At 42.6% G+C, this 18,294-nt stretch overlaps 1 protein-coding gene across 1 annotated transcript in view; it reads right to left on the minus strand.

The window, feature by feature from the left end:
• The window catches only part of DDAH1 (dimethylarginine dimethylaminohydrolase 1), a gene marked incomplete at both ends in the record, with an annotated part of 51,201 nt that overhangs the window by 8,599 nt on the left and 24,308 nt on the right, over nt 1-18,294 (minus strand). Inside the window, 3 exons of the mRNA XM_080623615.1 lie at nt 4,450-4,569; nt 5,142-5,215; nt 6,391-6,490. Of these exons, the coding sequence (XP_080479741.1) occupies nt 4,450-4,569; nt 5,142-5,215; nt 6,391-6,490 (294 nt within the window). The remainder of the gene's footprint in view (nt 1-4,449; nt 4,570-5,141; nt 5,216-6,390; nt 6,491-18,294) is intronic.

Here is an 18,294-nt window from a genome sequence, read left to right on the forward strand (position 1 = left end):
GAGCATTCTCCTGCAGTGCTGCCCCACCACCATCCTACACAGAGGCTGACACTGTCCCAGCCCAAATTCATCCTCACTCATGCTCATGGTTAAGGTCACTGACTCCACCAATGCAGGATCAGAGCCCAAATCTGACATGCTTGGAGGAAATCCTGGCCTCACTGGAGTACCAGAAAAACCCCAGGCTTTACCAGCTCAACAGGCACGGCTAATGTTCAACTATGGAATTGCGCATATGGAATTATGGACAGGTTTAACTACAAAAAGGAATTAAATGGATGCTGAAAACAGCAGAGGGAAGTTAAAATTTCAGCTGTAATAGCCACTACAGGCCCTGGTACTTTCTGCAGTTCATTTGTCTCTCTCTTTTACTCAGTTTCCTCAAGTGCCACTTTTCAGCGGCAGCCCAAATAAATATTCTATACTTGCCAGAGCCTGAAGAGGATTTCGCAGTTAACATGTCACTTCTGATTTATTATCTGCTTCTAGCATGTGCTCTATAATCCTAAACTCTGTGCACTCATTTCCTAGCTCCCTTGCAGTGCTTTACATTACACACACTGCACTAAACGCATGATCAATTGCACTCTGCCATATGTGAGCACCAGATGCAATTTCTTTTTCTATTTTTGAAGTATAGTGAGGACACATGAGTTGCACCAGTGCAAACAACGAAGGAAAATTTCTCTTTCAAACAAGACTGTTAGTAGGAAGATAAATTCTATTTTAAATAAGAAATGTTAGCATTGCATGATGTAGCAGTTCACTTGCTGCCTAACAAGACAAGCTACGGAATGAAAACAACTCAACCAGAGATAGTTAAAGACAGCTTAATCATCTTGCTTGTATGACTGCATTTCCAGACATGAAAAATGGCAACAACAAAGGAGAGGTTTAAAATAACAAGCTATCACAATAAAGGAGTGACATGCTGGGCCGTGCCAGACAAATGACCCAGTGGAAGGTCAGGGAACCGTACTGCCACACAGACTGCAATGGGTAAAGAGAGGAACAGCTGACAGCACTGCTATAGCTCAGCTGCCCCACTAAAATGCAAGGAACAGCTTTTAATTCCGAGTATCAGAGTCTCCCAGAGATCCTCCTGCAATTGCATTCCCACAGGACTGCAAGAAGCTGATTACCAACTGACATTTTTTTCTTCAGAGGCAAGTGAACAAATACAAAGAAATCACTGAGGTCATAAAGCAAGAATTCAGATGTTAGAGAATGTTCCTGATCAGCAGCAACTGCCAACTCCATCGTTTCCAAGATGGATGCTCTACCTATTTGTTTTCCAATAATTTCTCTGAAGAGATTTAGACTGAAGGAACAGCTAGAGGCTCCCCAGGATGACAGTGGAATTGGATCCAATACACTGAGCAAGAAACACACTCTGGGTAACTTCATATGTGGCTCTGACAGGGACATGGTTGCCTGATGTAACCTGCTAGCTCACTAGGAGAAGGACACATGCTGCAGTGCAACTCTGCTGTTCCAGGCCAGAATCCCTAACCTCAACTGGTGTGACCTCAAATGGTGTGGTCCCTAACCTCAAATGGCATGAGCAAACATGACCATCACACACACTGCTGAATGTCTGATGCAGAGAAACACACTGAAAACCGACATAGTTAATCTCTTTTTTTAAAAGATATCCACCAACAGTCGAAGGTTGCTAGGTTATCTTGTTCATTGCCATCTTCTTTTAAAAATGTATCTGCTTTTTACTATACCTTGACTAATGCTGGTGTTTAATTGACACTTAGTTACCACCAACATTTAATCAGCTTATTCAAAATATATTTTTGGCTACGATAGCTGAATTGATGCACTGCAACAGTGAGCAGGGCTGTGCAAAAGGCTTTAATCAAACTGATGAGTTCTCAGATTAGTCCTGGCTCAAGTTCAAATTGCAGCTCTGAGCAACCAGTACTTGAATTTTGCTCATGTTTATAAACATTCTGTACAAGTGTAGGGCTGCCTGGATATCTGCAAAGTTCATCAGGCTGCTGCTCACAACACGTTTAGAGTTTGAGACTCTAACAATTTGGGATTGTGCATATTTCACAGGGAAAGACGCAGGGCACTTTCCATCCCAGACTAAATCAATCTAACATCATCAGGAACATCAGACTTCTACAACCAAAACTATTTGTCATTTCTTACGGAAGATGACATGGGTGATAAGCTGGGAATGTGCTCCCAGAGCTTCATGTAGTGATTTCTAATAAGAGAGCAACTTTGACAGCTTGTTCAAATGAATGAGCAAACTTAAAGCCACTCCAAACTGGGAAGTCAAAGGACCATCCTCTTGTTTAAGACTCAGGCAGAACAATCAGGTTGCTATCCTGATTTACTGTTAATTGCTGCCAGGCTGCAAGTCTAAGCCAGCCAGGAATACACTTTCCTGGCCTCCATAATTCAACCCATCTCCAGCAGGGGAGAAGGAGATTTGAAAGGTTGGGTTTATCTTAGCTGGGGACTGATACATTTTAAATGATAAACTGTCATCAGAGTAAAAAAAATAGATAAAAGAAATAATAAAAAACAAAAACAAAAACAAAACAACTTTGCTGCTGAGCTCTAATAGTAAAAATGATGCTGCTGGGAAATGAAAAGTCCTAGGATTATACCCATGATGAAAATGTTCGAGCTCTGAAAAGCAAATGTGCAATGAATTATCACAGCATGGCAGCAAGGACAAGAAGTCTCCTGGGCCTCCATCTTGCAAATATTTAAGGAAGTTTCATAGTGATAAATATCACTAGCTTATGGAAGCTGAGGAGATGTACAAGACATGCCGGATGGGCTCCTAAGCTCTTTGAGGGCCAGGGATGTTGCTTTCAGAGTTACATATTATTTCTGCTGTAAATGTTCTGCCTGGCACAGATTCAGTTCAGTGGCCCTGGGCACTGATAGCGGAGCTGCTCTAAATTCACACTTTAGAATCAGGGCAAGAGATGCAAGTCAGGTTGCATAAGCTGTATTTAAACTGAGCAGATTTCAGAGGCTTTCTCACTTGTACAGCAGAGCTACCTTCACCACTCCTCATTTATTATAAGGGACACAAAACTGGCTTCCTTCATGAGTTAGCAATCATGTCGCATCATGGAGGCTTCCGCACAGCCGAAGAACAAAGCCTGCACTTAGATTCTTTTTTGGCAAAAGAATTAGCATAATCATAAGCTGAAAATTTAGGTCTTACTGCCACCACCTTAAAGTAAATTTTGGTTTAACCTTTCAAGGCAAGTCCTGAGAAAAATGCATAAGGCAGCAGTAATGCTTTCAGACGTGCTCTGGCTTACCTGCACCTCCAACCAAAGTGGGCAGGATGTTAGGTCCTAACGTAACAAGAGGGACAAACTCCCTCTAGCTTCACTTCAGGTAAATCTCAGTTGCACTTTGCTGATTTGGTGCCCCAGCTAAAGCTTCTGCTGCAAAACATCAGTGCCTGCATTACCATGCAGGAGCAGAGATGCTGATCTCTCCGGTGAGCTGTCTCATTGCCTATATGCCTAACGAGATTCACGGCTTCAGGTGTCTCTGTGCCCACATCTCTAAAAACAGCTTAATTTGGTCTATTTGCTCAGAACACACCCAGCAGGCAGGAAAGCCACTGAGCCCAGTGCAAGCCACAGCAGCAATAAACATTTCCCACTGGGGATGGTGGTGTTAGTACAGTGTTGACCTGCTACACAATGGATTATTGGTTTCCAAGTCTGCTAAGTAAAGAGAGACCCAGACTCATGAGGCCTCTTAGTGTCACAGTTCAAACCCACACCTCCCACTCTAGAGGAAAACATTCAGAGACTCAAATTATTGGTCAGACTGCGATAAGACTACACTTCTTTCTGTTGAAGCCATGCTGTTATGAGACCCTCTTGGGACCAGAGAAGAAAATGCACGACCAGGAAGGAACTCAACTTTGCAGCCAGGTGATGGAGGAAGGAGGGATGGGGAGTCTTGGATGCTGGTCCCTGCGGCTGGAGTTACTTCCTGATTTTTTCCCAGGAAGTCTACGCTGCAAAATGCGTTCAGAGGTCATCAACATCACAACAGCGATCATACCCTTTTCCCTCCTTCTTCATGCCAAAACTTTTACTTCCCTTCTGGCAATTTTAAAAGCCACATGGCAACATCTGGAGTAAATATCGACACCACTCTGATATTTCCTTCCTCCCTCCTATCACCAAACTATAACCTTTTTAGTCAACAAAGCTGTAAGTAATAACCTGTACAATCCATTTATTTCCTGACGATAGCTAAAGCTAAATTAACATCACTGTTCTCTTGCCCGATACAAACATTCTTTACAGTTTGCACATGAGAGACTCTGGGATGTACTGATTTCCTCTTTCACTAATCTACATCTATTTTAAAATTCAGTATTCTTGAGCTGAGATTAAAAAGAAAAGAATCCAACAAGTTTGTCGTTCTGATATGCCTTACCTTAAGGGCTTTCTGTGCAGCTTCACTTGATCCAATAGCAATCAAGTTTGGTCCAGCCATGCTGCAAAAGCCCTTCAGGTGCAAAGAATCATGAACAGGGACTGTGGAGACAGCATAATCCTGTAAGGAAGCAAAGAGCAGTTGCTATACATGTTTTTAAATTGTCCTAGGCCCATCATTATATTGAGACATTCCATGATTAATTTTACTCTCTGCAAATTAACAATAGCCACATATCCCAGGGCAGTGTCAACTGTTTAAGTACGAGATACCCCTCTGGACCAGCTTGCCTTGTCTGGTGCAACGGAGTAAAACCCAGAACATGTTTAAAAGATTACTGTTGTTGCAACTGTGAAGAAATACACTAAAAAGCATAATGAAACAATACGTATGAAAAACCTGTCCAGGGACCAGCAATAAGAACATGTTGGCAATACATGAGAACACTAAGAACATGAATGTTGATAAGAGCCCCCACTATCCAAGTTACTTTTATGCTGTAATCTCACTCTTCATACGCAACTTCAGCATCTCTGACTTTACGGGAGACTCAGACCTTCTCAGTAACTTGTACTTTTCTGTAAGTCCTAAATAAAGCGCTTGAGCCTGACAAACACCTTGGCCAGTATAAATTTACATCTGTTCAGTGGATGATAGCTTTTATTTCCCATGGCATGAATGAATCTACAAACCTTAAATGTGTCAGCCAGAATTTCTGCACCACGTTGATTTGTCCGCCTGGAAAGACCCACAAAAAATTCTCTGCCTGGAATGAAAAAATGAAGGGTAAAACAATTACAGCACTTTATTAAAGCCACCCCCCCAAAAAAAAAAAAAAAAAAAAAAAATCACATCAGCCCCCGCATCAGAGCACACACGCTTTAAAAACAGTGCAGCTTTAGAGACATTCTGAAGCAATCTTTCATGGATTGTCATTTTCCATCTTTCTCTCTCAAGTTGAGCAGCAAAACTGAAAATTCAGCGTAGAAGAATGCAACCTGCAATTCTGAGCTGATAATTTAAAGCAATTATCTTTTTCCAGAAGACACATTTCACCAGAAGCATAAATAGCTTCCTCTTCTAAAGCTCTGCAACAGTCATTGAGTCAGGAAAGAGAACAGCTGGGCTGGATTAGTACAGCACTGATTGACCATTTCTCTCTGCCTCTGAGATTTCCTCTGGTCTCAAAGGCAGCTCTACAGCCACCAGCATCCTCCGGCTCCAAAGAAAATCAGTGCTGGATCTGCACTGTTTTAGAAAGGCCTCCCTTCCTGGTCTGCCTCTTTCAAGACCCTTCTTTCCCCTCGGTTAACAAGCAGCTAGTCTACTGTGATGCTGATCAAAATGAACAGGCTCATTCAGCACAGGTGGGGAGCAAGCGTGTGTGCAGCCAATGTGAGAAAATGCCTAATGGGTTTAATGACACAAAAAACACAAGCAGTATCCTCATCTTTGAAGGCAACCATGCATACAAGTTGTCTAGCAAATGACATCTGGCAGGCAACTCCACCACTTTCCCCAGAAACTGAAAATGCATTTTTCACATTTTATTCATTTACCTAGTGACAATTGTCTGCACCAAGCTTCTACAAGCCCTGAAAATGAGTCTGGTGAACTTGGCTGCTTGTAATAAGGCATATGAAACAACTGCAGCCAGCTGACTACTGAAAGCATTTTTCTTAACAGTACTTTACAAGCTAAAGTAAAATTTGTATGCGCAGTGCTGCTCTTTGGACTGTGTGTACTGCTACTTCATTTATTCAGGTATTAGGCAGGACATTGAGGGTTGTATTGAAAATTCATCTCTGCTGCCTTCGTGACATATAGTAAACAACTGATTTAACAAACCACACAAACGACATTTTACGATGCAGACAACAGAGAACGTATCGTCTTCAAGGCAGTTGGAATAGGTAAGCAGCAAAGTCACTACCGCTATACCTGTAAATAAGACATCTCCACCATCCAAGGTAGCATTTTCATCCACCATCTCTACTATATTGAGGTTGAGACTTTCTAGTGCTCTCTTCATGGATTCAACCTGTTTAAAAGAAAGTTTAACTATATTGTATCACTGAAAAACTTAAAAACAATACCAGAAATACATATCATTAATAAGAATGAAAGTCCTTTAAGTTAGCAAGATGGATGGCAGGGTCCTTTGCGTCCCTGCCCATTGCAGTTTCCCAACTCTTTTCAGAGGCCTTTGTGGTCTGGACAGGATGGTGTATCAGGTAGCTTGTCTGATCTGCTCCCTGGAGGTTCCTCTTTCTCTCTATCACATCCTTGTTCTCCAGCTACTTTACAGAAAAAGCCTTGGACACACTGTTAAAGTAGGTGCCTCAGTTTAAAGTTAAATGAAACAAAGGCAGGTCTTTGTGCAACCTGGAGAACACTGATGGGTTAATGCTGCAATGCAGAACTGTATCCAGGAGCTTCCCGAGACCAAGGGACTCACCCTCCCCATGCAAAATCCCATCTAAGGCTTTGGCACACAGACTGGAGCAAGCCAGCAGCATGCCCTTTACAATTATTAATACTTCTTTTTGCTCCTCTTTCACTTGATGCTAAAATTACTTCAGGCTGAAACCTGGCACTCAGGAGTCTCCAGGCTCAATAGTAACGCTTCATCTTTCTTAATCTTGCTGCTCCTTCTCCAGTGTACTTTAAAATTAGGCTTATAGGGAAGACTAGACCCACGCAGAATTTTAAAAAATAGATAGGAAACAGCTAAATTAATATCGGAGAACTGACTGTTGTACAAATACAGCAACATTTTATAACATCCATGTACTGATAGCACAAAGCTTTCTTTTGCCTGTGAAGCCCAGTGGTTTTCACTGTCCAGGTGCTACGTGCTTAAGAGCCATAAGACCCCAAAGAAGAAAACAATTGCTTAATATTGAGAAATAACATTGAGGCTTTATATAAGGTTCCCAATCCAAGAACACCCAGACTCACTGTTTTGTGCTGACACGAAGCAGGCAAGCAAACTCATGACTGGGACACCCCGATACAGGAGTACATCAGCCACAAACAGTTGGAATAAATAAATAACTCATCTGATGAGTATATTTAAGGCAGAAGGCCAAACCACAGGAAGAAACAGTAACACCCAGCCTCTTGTGTGGTCACCTATCTCCAGTTAATTCACCCCGCCCCCAGCAGGTTCCAAAATCAAAACACCAAGAAGAGAAAGCCCTTTCAGGAGACGTGCTGCTGATCAGATGCTGCCAGCAAAATTGGTTTGGGCTTGAAGAGGAAGCCAAGCCAGTGGCTGCCCTTGCTGAGCACCCATTCCCCATGCTGCTTCTGTCTTCCTCCCCAATACCGTGTTCACACCAGCCAGGAGCAACAACATTGCTGCGGATGCCACAGAGGAGTACCCCTCTTGCTCTCTGTGGGGAGAGCCAAAAGGAAAAGCTTCTCTGGACCACAAAAGAACATCTGAGAGAGTAAAAAGGTGTAACACCCAGGCAGCCTGCAGGGAAGACATGAAAGTGCCTCATGCTGTGCAACAAGCACCACAAGCAGGATAGACACTCTGGCTGGAAAATCTGTGTCTGTTAATGGCCTAATAAACTTAATGGTCAGAAGGCAGCAAATTACTGTGAGAAGAAAAGCAGCATCTCAGCTATGTGTGAGAGGCTGAGGGTACAAAAGCCCAAAGGTAGATCTGCCCATGACCAGAGCAAACAAGCACCAGTCACTAAGGCGGGTGCAGGATCCCTCTAGAAGGTGGAAAACCGCCTTCTTACCTGAGTGTTACAACCATGCAAAATGCTTGCACTGTTGGAGAAGCAACTCCAACACAGCCAGGAAAGGTGCCGCAGAGCTTCTTAGGAGACACAGGCAGAGAAGCAGCAGCACTTCACATCCCCAGGCCAGAATGGTCAATTAATAACACTTGCACTAGAGTGCCAATTAAGCAAAGTGCCTAACTAATAAGAATAGTGGAAGGTAAATGCTGACTTTGGATTTGTGATTCGAGTCATATGGATGTTTTAATCACCAGCTGCTGAGTACCATTTAACCACCAGGCTATGGCAGAGATGCGTCAAATTGTTTATTTAACATACAGGGCTTGATGCAGCTGTAGCACAGACATTAAGGAAAGTTATCAGAACTAAAAGTTGTCCACAGAAAACTAGTTTAATTTGCTCTGTGATTGTTCCAGGCTTTGAAGATATTTATAAGATGCTCAAGATGTTTTCCCCCCAACAGTTGAGCTCATTTTAGCTTATGAAACCAAATTTAAGTAAATAAAATGACTACCATATAAATAGCTGCATCTTTTTTCCATGATGGGTGTTAATGGATTCAAGTCTACAGTTCAATGTTTTGCAGAGTTTTTAAGCAGCCAGTAAAAATTCCTAGAGTTTTAATTGGAAAGTGCTGTTCACACATCTAGTGACATATGCTAGGAATATCTTTCAATATCCTCTGCTTGTGTAAAATAGAAGTCCCAAGTTACAGTTTGGTTTCTATAGGCAACATCAGGAACTTTATTCAGTAGAAGCAGAAATGAAAAATGGACCACAAACTGAAATGGAGATGAGCAGAGGGAAGACTTGATGCTATTAAAAGGCAACTAGAAAGAAAAAAAAAAAAAAAAGAAAATCAAAGAACAAAAGCCCAACTTGTAAGTTCATGATTCAACAAAACCAAAAATGAGCAGTCCATCTGCTTTTGCATATAGCTGAGGTTCCTGCATGGGGATAGCGGTCTTGCATTGCCCCCACCACATCATCTTTAAAGCCATCCTGCAGCAGTCGTGAGTAGGGTTTCCAACATAGCATATCCACAGTACATGTCTGACAGATGATCACCTTGGAAACAGTGTAACTGTGTCATTCAGAGTTTGGGTTAGTATATGGTAAAGTCCACACAAATAGCTTGAGTCTATATCTTATCATTGCAAAAGGAAATAGAGAGCTTGGCTCTACCCTTAAGCCTTCTCACATCAGAAGGATTGTGCCATTTTCCAACAGAGCTCCTACCCCAGAGGGAAAACAAGATAAAATCTTTAGCTAAGGAGGGAGAAGTGATTGTTATCCTCAAGCAAGAAGTTAAAAATAGGGGTGCAGCATTGGATTTTTATGAAGTCCTTTCCCCTCCTCATATTATCCTCCCTAAACAATCTCTTTTTCTGAAGGAAAGTCTGATGAAATTCTATAATGAAAGAAAGAATAATTCACAGCACAAGCTTTGATGTATGAACAAGTAACCACCTCTTTCCTTCTTTTCTTCTCCAGGACAGAAATGAAAAAAGGTAGATGGAGAAAAAAAATCCTCTATGAAGCCACAGTCACCCAGGAGACACCAGTAAAACAGACAAAGCATTTGGACATAACCAGATCACAAGCATATTCACTACGAAGAAGACTTACTGCTTGCTTTTTTTCATAAGCAGCCAAGAGGAAAAGTCACCTTTCCTTGCTTTATCTCCTTTATTTGAAAACTAAAATCCCAGATAGTCACCATTGTAGCACACAAAGAAAACACTCATCAGTATCCTTTTAAGATTTCTGTATCGTATTATCTCAGGTCAGCTTAAGGTTTGTAACATGATATTGGGTTTTATTGTACATGTACCCATTAGTACAGCGGTTGAGTGTTAAAGCTTGTATGCTTTGTGTACTGATATTTTTTCTAATAAGCACATTCCTGGTGTGAGACGGGATGTGTCTAATCCATAGCAAAGCTGATTGAGAGACAATGGGCTCCAGCCAGCTCAGCTCTGTTTCAAGGAAAGAGGACAATAACTACGTTTGACATTTATAAGAATCTAATTTCCTCATGCTTTAAAAATGGAGCTCATTACCCTCCGGACTGGTGCCTTCCACCAATTACTGTAACTGATGTGTGGGAGTTTTTCCTTCTCTATATTAGTATTTGATGCACTCTAAACAGAGGCTGCTTCCTAAATTATTTACTGGCCTTCTGTGTACTAACCGTGTTATGGGATTTATGTTATTGACAGTAAGAATGAAATTATCTTTTCGAAAGACAGTGGAAACAAGGAAACAAGAAAATGATTTTTATGAACCACAGCTCACCCCTGCCAAAAGCAGGGCAGCTTTTCCCCTGAGGTGCCAGGAGTGGGCAGACTTAATATATGCAGAAGTTAAGACTATGATATCTCCGAGGTGACTATTTCTGAAGCCATTAGCTCTGAGTTCACAAAGTGCCACTGTCAATATATAATGCATTTTTCAGCAAGACTCCGAGTGAAGGCTATAAATAGAGAAGGACAAATCCGGAGCCAGGAAAGGATAGACTTCAGTTTTGCAAAACCAGATACCAGTGTTGGTCACGATCCAGGTTCTTGTTTGAATGTGCTCTGTTTGGGGATGAGAAAAATCTGTCTCCTCTTGATGATAAGCATTGCCCTTCTGGGCTTGCAGAAGCTTCAATGAAAATAAAGCAGCACTGTAATGGTTTTGAGAAGAAAAACCCAGTACTAGTTATTTTCTTGCTTTAAGTAGGTCAGATACACACCCTAGTGTATACTGATCTCAGAAATCTGTGGGATGTGGGTTATGGCAGAGTTTTCAACTCTGGCTCCCAGTGTTGATACCAGAAAGGGCCCTGCTTTTAAAGAGGTCAGCAGGAAAATGGTGGAAGAACAAGATGCTCCAGTGCTGCTAAAGCAGATCACACTGTAGGAGTGTGTTACGTGCAAGTCAAGTAAGGTCAGCTCTGTCCCACAAACAGCCACCAGCACAGCCTGATAAGGACACTCCGTTCCTCCATTCCCACCCCTGCAGCTGACAGACCATGGTTTGCTTTGGCAATAGATTCCCCCTTTCCAGCCACACAGGGCCTTTGTGTTCATCCCACCACCTCTTCCAGGAAGGGAATAGAGAAGGTGAAGACTGGCAGCTGCCTGGCCCTGAACAGAATGGCCAGCTGCTCAGCTTTGTGCTCCTGGATACGGGTGGACATGCTGCTCCCAAGGCACCCAGATTGCATCCATACTGCTCAGTTCAGAGTGATCCAATGACTTCAAACTAAGCTGTGCATCGCAACATGTGGAAAACTGTTCTAACATATAGAAAACCCTTTCTGTGACTTTCAGTTGATCCTACCCTGCCACTCTCTGCCAACACATAGCTCCAAGGCCACATCCTCGGCCAAATGGTGGGGCAGTCACACCGTAGCATCAATCAGACTTGTAGTGCCTCAGTGGCTGTGCCAGAGTACCAGCAAACAGCCAGAACCACACTCTGCTGGCAGATGTGGTCCTCTTTCCAATCTGCTCAGACAGATGTGCCATCCAGTGTGCATGCAGCATGTCTCATCCTCAACCATTTTTCATCAAAGGAGGCCACGGGAGGGCTGAGAAACAACACTGAGGTACTCCTAAGCCATATTTTCAAGCTGAAGATAAGTTGTTAGTTGCTCCTGATACACAGATCACACACCTACACTTTCAGGTTGCAGCTCTGAGAAAGTTAGTTTCATCGTTAGGCAAAGCTTGCACCAAGCAGGCATTGCTTTTGGCAAAGTTTGGGTAGTTTATGAACCGTGGTGTTCAGAAAGGGACACATGGATAATTACCCCACTTGTTATTGCCCACACACTGCTAGTTATGGATCCAACTCCACTTACTGCACTACTATTGAAACGGTTGCAACTTGTGTGCCTAGAGCTGATGTCCTTAATGCCCAGTGTCCACTGCCCGGAGAGCGATCCAAGATCATGGCATGGACAGCAACACTAGGGATTAATGGACAAGGGGAAGCATGGGAAGAGCTGACGAGAGGCAGCACAGAGAGGGACTCGCACACAGAGCAGGAGCAGGAAGTGGCATTGGGTGTCCAGAGCTTGTCCCAGAAAAGCTTTTCTGCCCTGCAGGAGCCTGGCAGGTCTCAGGAGGTCATCTCCTCCTCCAGGTCCATGCAGTTAAAAACCACAATTAATCTGGATGTCTTTGGAACATATTGTGTTCTGATAGCTAAACAGAACCAAAGCACATGAGAACAACTTTACACGGCTCACCAGCAGTAAACCGTGCCTGGGTTTCCCCTTCTTCTCTTCCACCACTTAGCCTTTAGGGATGCTGTTTCCCACAGAACAGGAGCCAGCAACCTGCTCACTTGCTGCAAAAAGTTGGGCTGAAATTTCAACCCATAACAAGTGGAAATCGTTTCAATTGGGTATAAAAAACATCACAGAAGAAAAAGGGATGCTTAAAAAGATGGAGATTGAAAGTAGAAAAGAAGGCTCACTAAGATCCACTAAGCATAAAATCAGGTTAGTGGAAAAGTTTAAGTGGCATGAATGCATCGTTACAGAAGAACAGTGGAGATTTTGCCGGATAAAGACGATGACATGAAATTCAAGTCGTACGCAGGCATGCTGAGAAAGTAATGTTCTAAATACTTTCTGCTTACAATTACAAAATGATCAATTGTTAAGTGTTGGACAGAGAAATGTATTCCATTCTGCCTGGACATGCACAGCAGGCCAAGAATGCACCTGGATAAGCCAAGCATTCATTATCTCCCAGACACTCAATATCCCATAATACCCCCAGCGGCTGCCAGCTCCTTGTCCACCCTTGACCACACGCCATGTGCCCCATTTCACAGCTGAAAAGTATTTAAAATTCATGAAGCCTGCTGAAAGCTCGACTGTCACATTCTGCTCATTCCACAGGGTATGGGAAAACCGCACAGAAGGGACATTTCAACCAGGGCTATTATGGCTCTTGAATAACCAATATTCCATTAAATTGCTAATAAACCCACTTGAAGATAAGTTGATCACAATCAAACCATACAGTAGCATTCCTTTCCTTTAACACCAAGTTGTCAGGTTTCACTCTGTACTGTACTACTGTTTCTGTGCCGTTTGTTCGTGCCTTGACACAGAGCATTCAAGATACTCACTTTGTCCCTGGTAATCTAAATGCCCTATTCTAAAGAGGCTGAAAGATCTTTGGCAAGGATAATACTCTGCTTATTTTAAGGTAGGGGACTCTCTTCAAAGGAAAATCTATGCTAAAGAAGTGAAACATAATTATACCTCAACCAGGGTATTTGGAGTTTTGTGACTTCTTGAACAAAATGCTTAGAATTTGAACATGGTGGTAAATCATACGAGCACTCTCTGCTTCCCTAGCACCCCGTCAAGCTTGATCTGGTCTGAATTTTCACTTGAGTTTCCAGTTCAGCAACTCATTTCCTTCTCCCTCCACCAAATCTTAGTTTTATCAACCAAAATAAATATATATAAAAAAAACTTCTGGAAAAAACCTTCAAGAGCATTTGTTTTGTATTAAAATGGATTTTGTTCAGTTCCTCATAGTTAATTGTCAAGCTGCTAGTATGCCTGCTGCTGCCTTCTGATCTTGCTGTGTGCACATGTCATTGTGCCAAGAGGACTCCACATTTTGTAATTTCTAATACTGAAAAGCATGTCAGTCTCCTTTTTGAAAGGGGATTTGAAAGCTTTTATCTTATATTAACTAACCCAATACTGCTGAAAACCATCACCCACCCAGCACCATCCCAGCAGGGAACTATCATCATCACCCAGTTCTGAACTCTCCTCATCACTTCTCCAAGGTGTGTGGAAGCCAACCTGCACAAATGGCCAAGAATCATCATCAGAAAGATTTGGTCCATCTAGTCTGTCTGGTGAGGAGCTACAGACAGGATCCAGTGGTCATCACGAGGCCCGCACTGCTGCATACCAAGGATGAAGGAGAAGCAATCCCTCCAGTGGGCACCTGCCCAGAGCTGCCTGGATCCAACCCAGTTCAAGGAGCAATGACCATCATTACAGGCAGCAAAGAATATTTTCCTTCACATTGAATTCACTCAATAACTGGCCTTTCACTGAGGAACATCCGGTTGCTCCTGTGTTATTTTATAATAAGGGCCCCCTGGGCAGAGGTTATACTAACCCAGCATTTTTTCCCCCTCTAATAATAGGTTTCATTCATGCTCTCAGAGAAGTTGACCTGTCTGTCTTATTTTAGCTATGGTAACACATCCTGTGAGAGTGCCCTGAAGCATCTAGACATATACAACATAAACAATGGCAGAAAATGCAAATTTTGACCATTTTCCATCTCCCGACTAGTTCCAGTGAGCTTCCCACTGCCAGGTAAGAAATCCCAGTAGGATTACAGAAGTTTGCTGATATACACAACATGGGATTAAATCCTTGAAGACACATCAACAGTTTTAAGTAGTTAAAAATACACCCAGATACAAATAAGCAAACTGAGAGTCATCTATTTGATTAAATTGGCCATCACACTGCTAGGTGGAGCATTTGAACCTAAAAATAGCCTTTAGCCATCTAATACTATATTGACAAGTTCTAATAAATTCTTCAACTTTAAAGAAAATCATGCAGTAAGCATAAGCCATTATCCATCTCCGGCTACTGTTTCTTGAACTCAAGCTGACAAAAGCCTCCCTAGGTGACAACAATGAATACTACTGACCAAAAGGGAACCATGACCCAGCAGATGCAGAACCATGCCCTCAGCCCTGATGTGGGAGCACAAAAGCCTCCCCCCAAAGCCACCCCAAAACCCTGTCACCAGAAGTGCTGTGAGAGGCACCTGTCCACCTTGTGACCAAGCACCAACCTTGAATGCACCACCAAAAGTCCTGAAAAATTGTGAATTTCTTGTTTATGACAGAGACCTAAATGCTTAGAGAAAGACAACAGCCACCTGTCCTTCACACAGTGATGTTTCTCCAAAACAAAACCAGTACACATCCAAACTCTAATACACAAACAAGTCTTACACACACATAAATCTGCGCAACAAGTATTAATGAAGTAAGGAACTCCTTTAAGGCCTCCCTCAATGCTTCAAGGCATTTAATTACCTTGAAGGCTACACAGGTTTCAGTGCATTGATATTTACCCAACTTCCCCAAGCCATTTCTGCAACATAGGTGCAAGGACATAGAATTTAAAACCTTTTACAAAGACGCAACACAGCAATACACATCCTTGATTGTATGACTGATGGATGAGAACTCCTCTACTTTAAAACCAAAACCTATATTAAAATACTTTTTTTTAAACCAGGAATTGCTTAGGTGCTTATTGTAAGTTCAAGTCATGGTGGTTTCAGTTCTCAGAAGATACTGTTGCTTTGGTCACCCACAAGCATCATCAACACAGCTTCACACAGATCTGCCAGGAGAGCATTTAGTTTCAGGTCGGAATTAGGAGGGCCAAACCTGAACACAGGACCTGAGCCTGTTCTAGGCAGGTGGCAGAGGATGAAATCCTGACCCAACCAAAATGAGAATCCCCTCCCTCCAGATGTCCCTTTATATTTTACACAACAAATGCAGAAATGCAAATGTCAGCGTGCCTGGAAGAAAAGCATTTTAAGAGCACTAACAGATCCAAGGTGCTTGGTTGTTTTGCACTTTTCCTTGCCAAATAAGCTGCTACACACGTTTACATATCCTGAGACCACATTCTTTCAATAGAGCTACATACTGTGCTCAGCTAGGAATTGAGTCAAATGGGGGGTGTGCTGTTATGTTTTGAAAAGAAATCCATTTTTTTGACATGTTTGCAACTCAGTTACTCTGCACTTCGCTAGTGTATAAATATCTTTCACTTGTACATGTGTTAAGATACCAGTGGATTTAAACAAAGGGAAACCTGTAACACACAGGGATAGGGGGAAAATGAAGGACTGCAAAATAACAGCTAAGCAAAGAGTAACTGTCCAAAGATTCTATTTAACTAAAGCTCTTCTGGTAGAAAGACACTCTAGATGTCAGACTCCTAACCCAATCGTGCACCTTTAGCAAGGTGTGCTGCTTCAGTATCTTCCTGCTTTGCTGTTACCTTGGGAAGGAAACATCTCTCTGCAGGCTTTTAAATATACCTTAGAAATTAGGGTTTCACTTAAGGTATTATTTTATAAGAGCTACTCTGAAGGGACAGTAAATCCAGTAAGAACTCTTCCCAGCTACACTGCTCTGGGCTAATTTAATTCGATGCCCTACATTTCCCAATTACAATTAGGCTTTCTGAACCTGAGGCAGCAAGCACATGCCCATGTTTCACCGCATCCAAGACAGTGCTCTTCACAGAGCAGCAGCGATGCTCCCAAGGGGTTATGCATCAGAGCATCTGAGCTCTGTCCTCATGTACATGAGGCACTGCTTTGGGGGACACAGTGATACCACAACCCTCCCAACAGGTCTCATGCTTGGAGCGATACCTGCCTGGCCCAGACTCACCACTGCACAGAGCAAACAGCAGTGGCATGACTGACAGTCACTTGCCTTGCAAAACAACAGCCCACTTCCAGACTCATGTGGGAATAGAAAGCACTTCTGCTGGAATAACAGCCAAGAGCTGATGATACAGCAGACTCTGGTATTACTTTATAGTCAGCCTAATGACTTTTCCTTTCTCCACACTGTACTACAGAACTCCACTGTCATACAGAAATAACGGGAAATACAGAAATATACTAAATTGTAACTAAATGGAAACTATTACCTCACCAGGTGCTACCAACACCATCAGAGGTGTGGAAGTAGCCTGACAGCTTATAGCTGCAGCACTCCCACACAAAGGTGATGCCAGAGCCTGTAAGCACCTGCAGGACCTACTGCAAACAAAAGGTGAGCTTGGGCAGCAGTCAGTCAGTCATGAAAGTTAATCGAAAACCACTTAATGCATTCCTACTACCAACGAGCTGGACTGTGTGTTTCCTTAGCTGCTCTTTTTGGGTTTGGCTGCTGGGGGCTCCTGCCCCACTGGAGAAGGTGTCACTACTGCATAGGGTGGCTGAGCCCCCTCAAGTACCACAGTCTCAGCCAAGCAAGTTCCAGCTCTACCGAGAGGGCTCAGCTGTGGATGTGCCATGTCATCCAGCCTGGGAGGAGTAAAATGATACCTGCACCATGTGGCAAGCATGAGGGAAATTGCTATGAGCACCTAGTCTATGGAACAACCACCTTTGACTGGCATTGAGCCATTAGTGCATCTCCTGCAAGCATCCTGGAGAAAAGGATGCCCTCAAAACGATGTATCTCATGTAATGAAGATGCTCAAGAGTTTCTCACTCATTCCTCACAATCACTTAGGAACACCAGAGACAAGCATATATTGTACAGTAAGTTTTTTAGCTTCTTCAGTAGGAAGGATCATCTGCTATCTGGCGTAACTTCACATTGCACATGCTTACAGATCTGTGGGTCAAGCAACAAAGTGGAAATCTGGGAAAATAATGACTGCTATATTCTTTGTAGATGTTAGAGACAAGTTTTAAGAACAACACCAAATACTGCTGAACACTTTTGATGCCCTACGAGTGGTAAGTGCTCAAGGGGAAAGATAGAAAGCCTGTTTTTCTACCTGTTCTGGCTGGTGAAAGGAAGTTATAACTAATTACACAACATTGAAGCGACACTGCAGAAACAAATACAACCTGCAAGGTCAGAACAGAAGGAATACGGTATTTTCTTTGGCCCGTGCCACATTCATCTTCCACTTCAGAGTAACAAGTTGAAAAGAGGGAGAGATAGGAAGCAAATCTCCAATGTGCTGGAATACACCAAGTATTTTCAATACTCACTTGTTTCTAAAGGAAGAAATACAGCTGCTTCTTCAGAAACCACTTGTTACAATGATCAGAAAGATGATGCTCCTGAAAAACCTAATGCATGGTTAGCAGATGTTAATTTATAAAGGCATAGCAACTTATTCAGAATACAGATAACACTCCATGCTCTTTCAGTTACAAAGTGGTGAAGCTAAAATGCACCAAACAAGTGACAGATTTCATAGACAAAATGGATGCCCCTAATAAGTAAAAGCAGTTACATAACTAAC

Source organism: Psittacula echo, assembly GCF_963264785.1.
Source record: "Psittacula echo genome assembly, chromosome: 7".
Lineage (NCBI taxonomy): Eukaryota > Metazoa > Chordata > Aves > Psittaciformes > Psittacidae > Psittacula > Psittacula echo.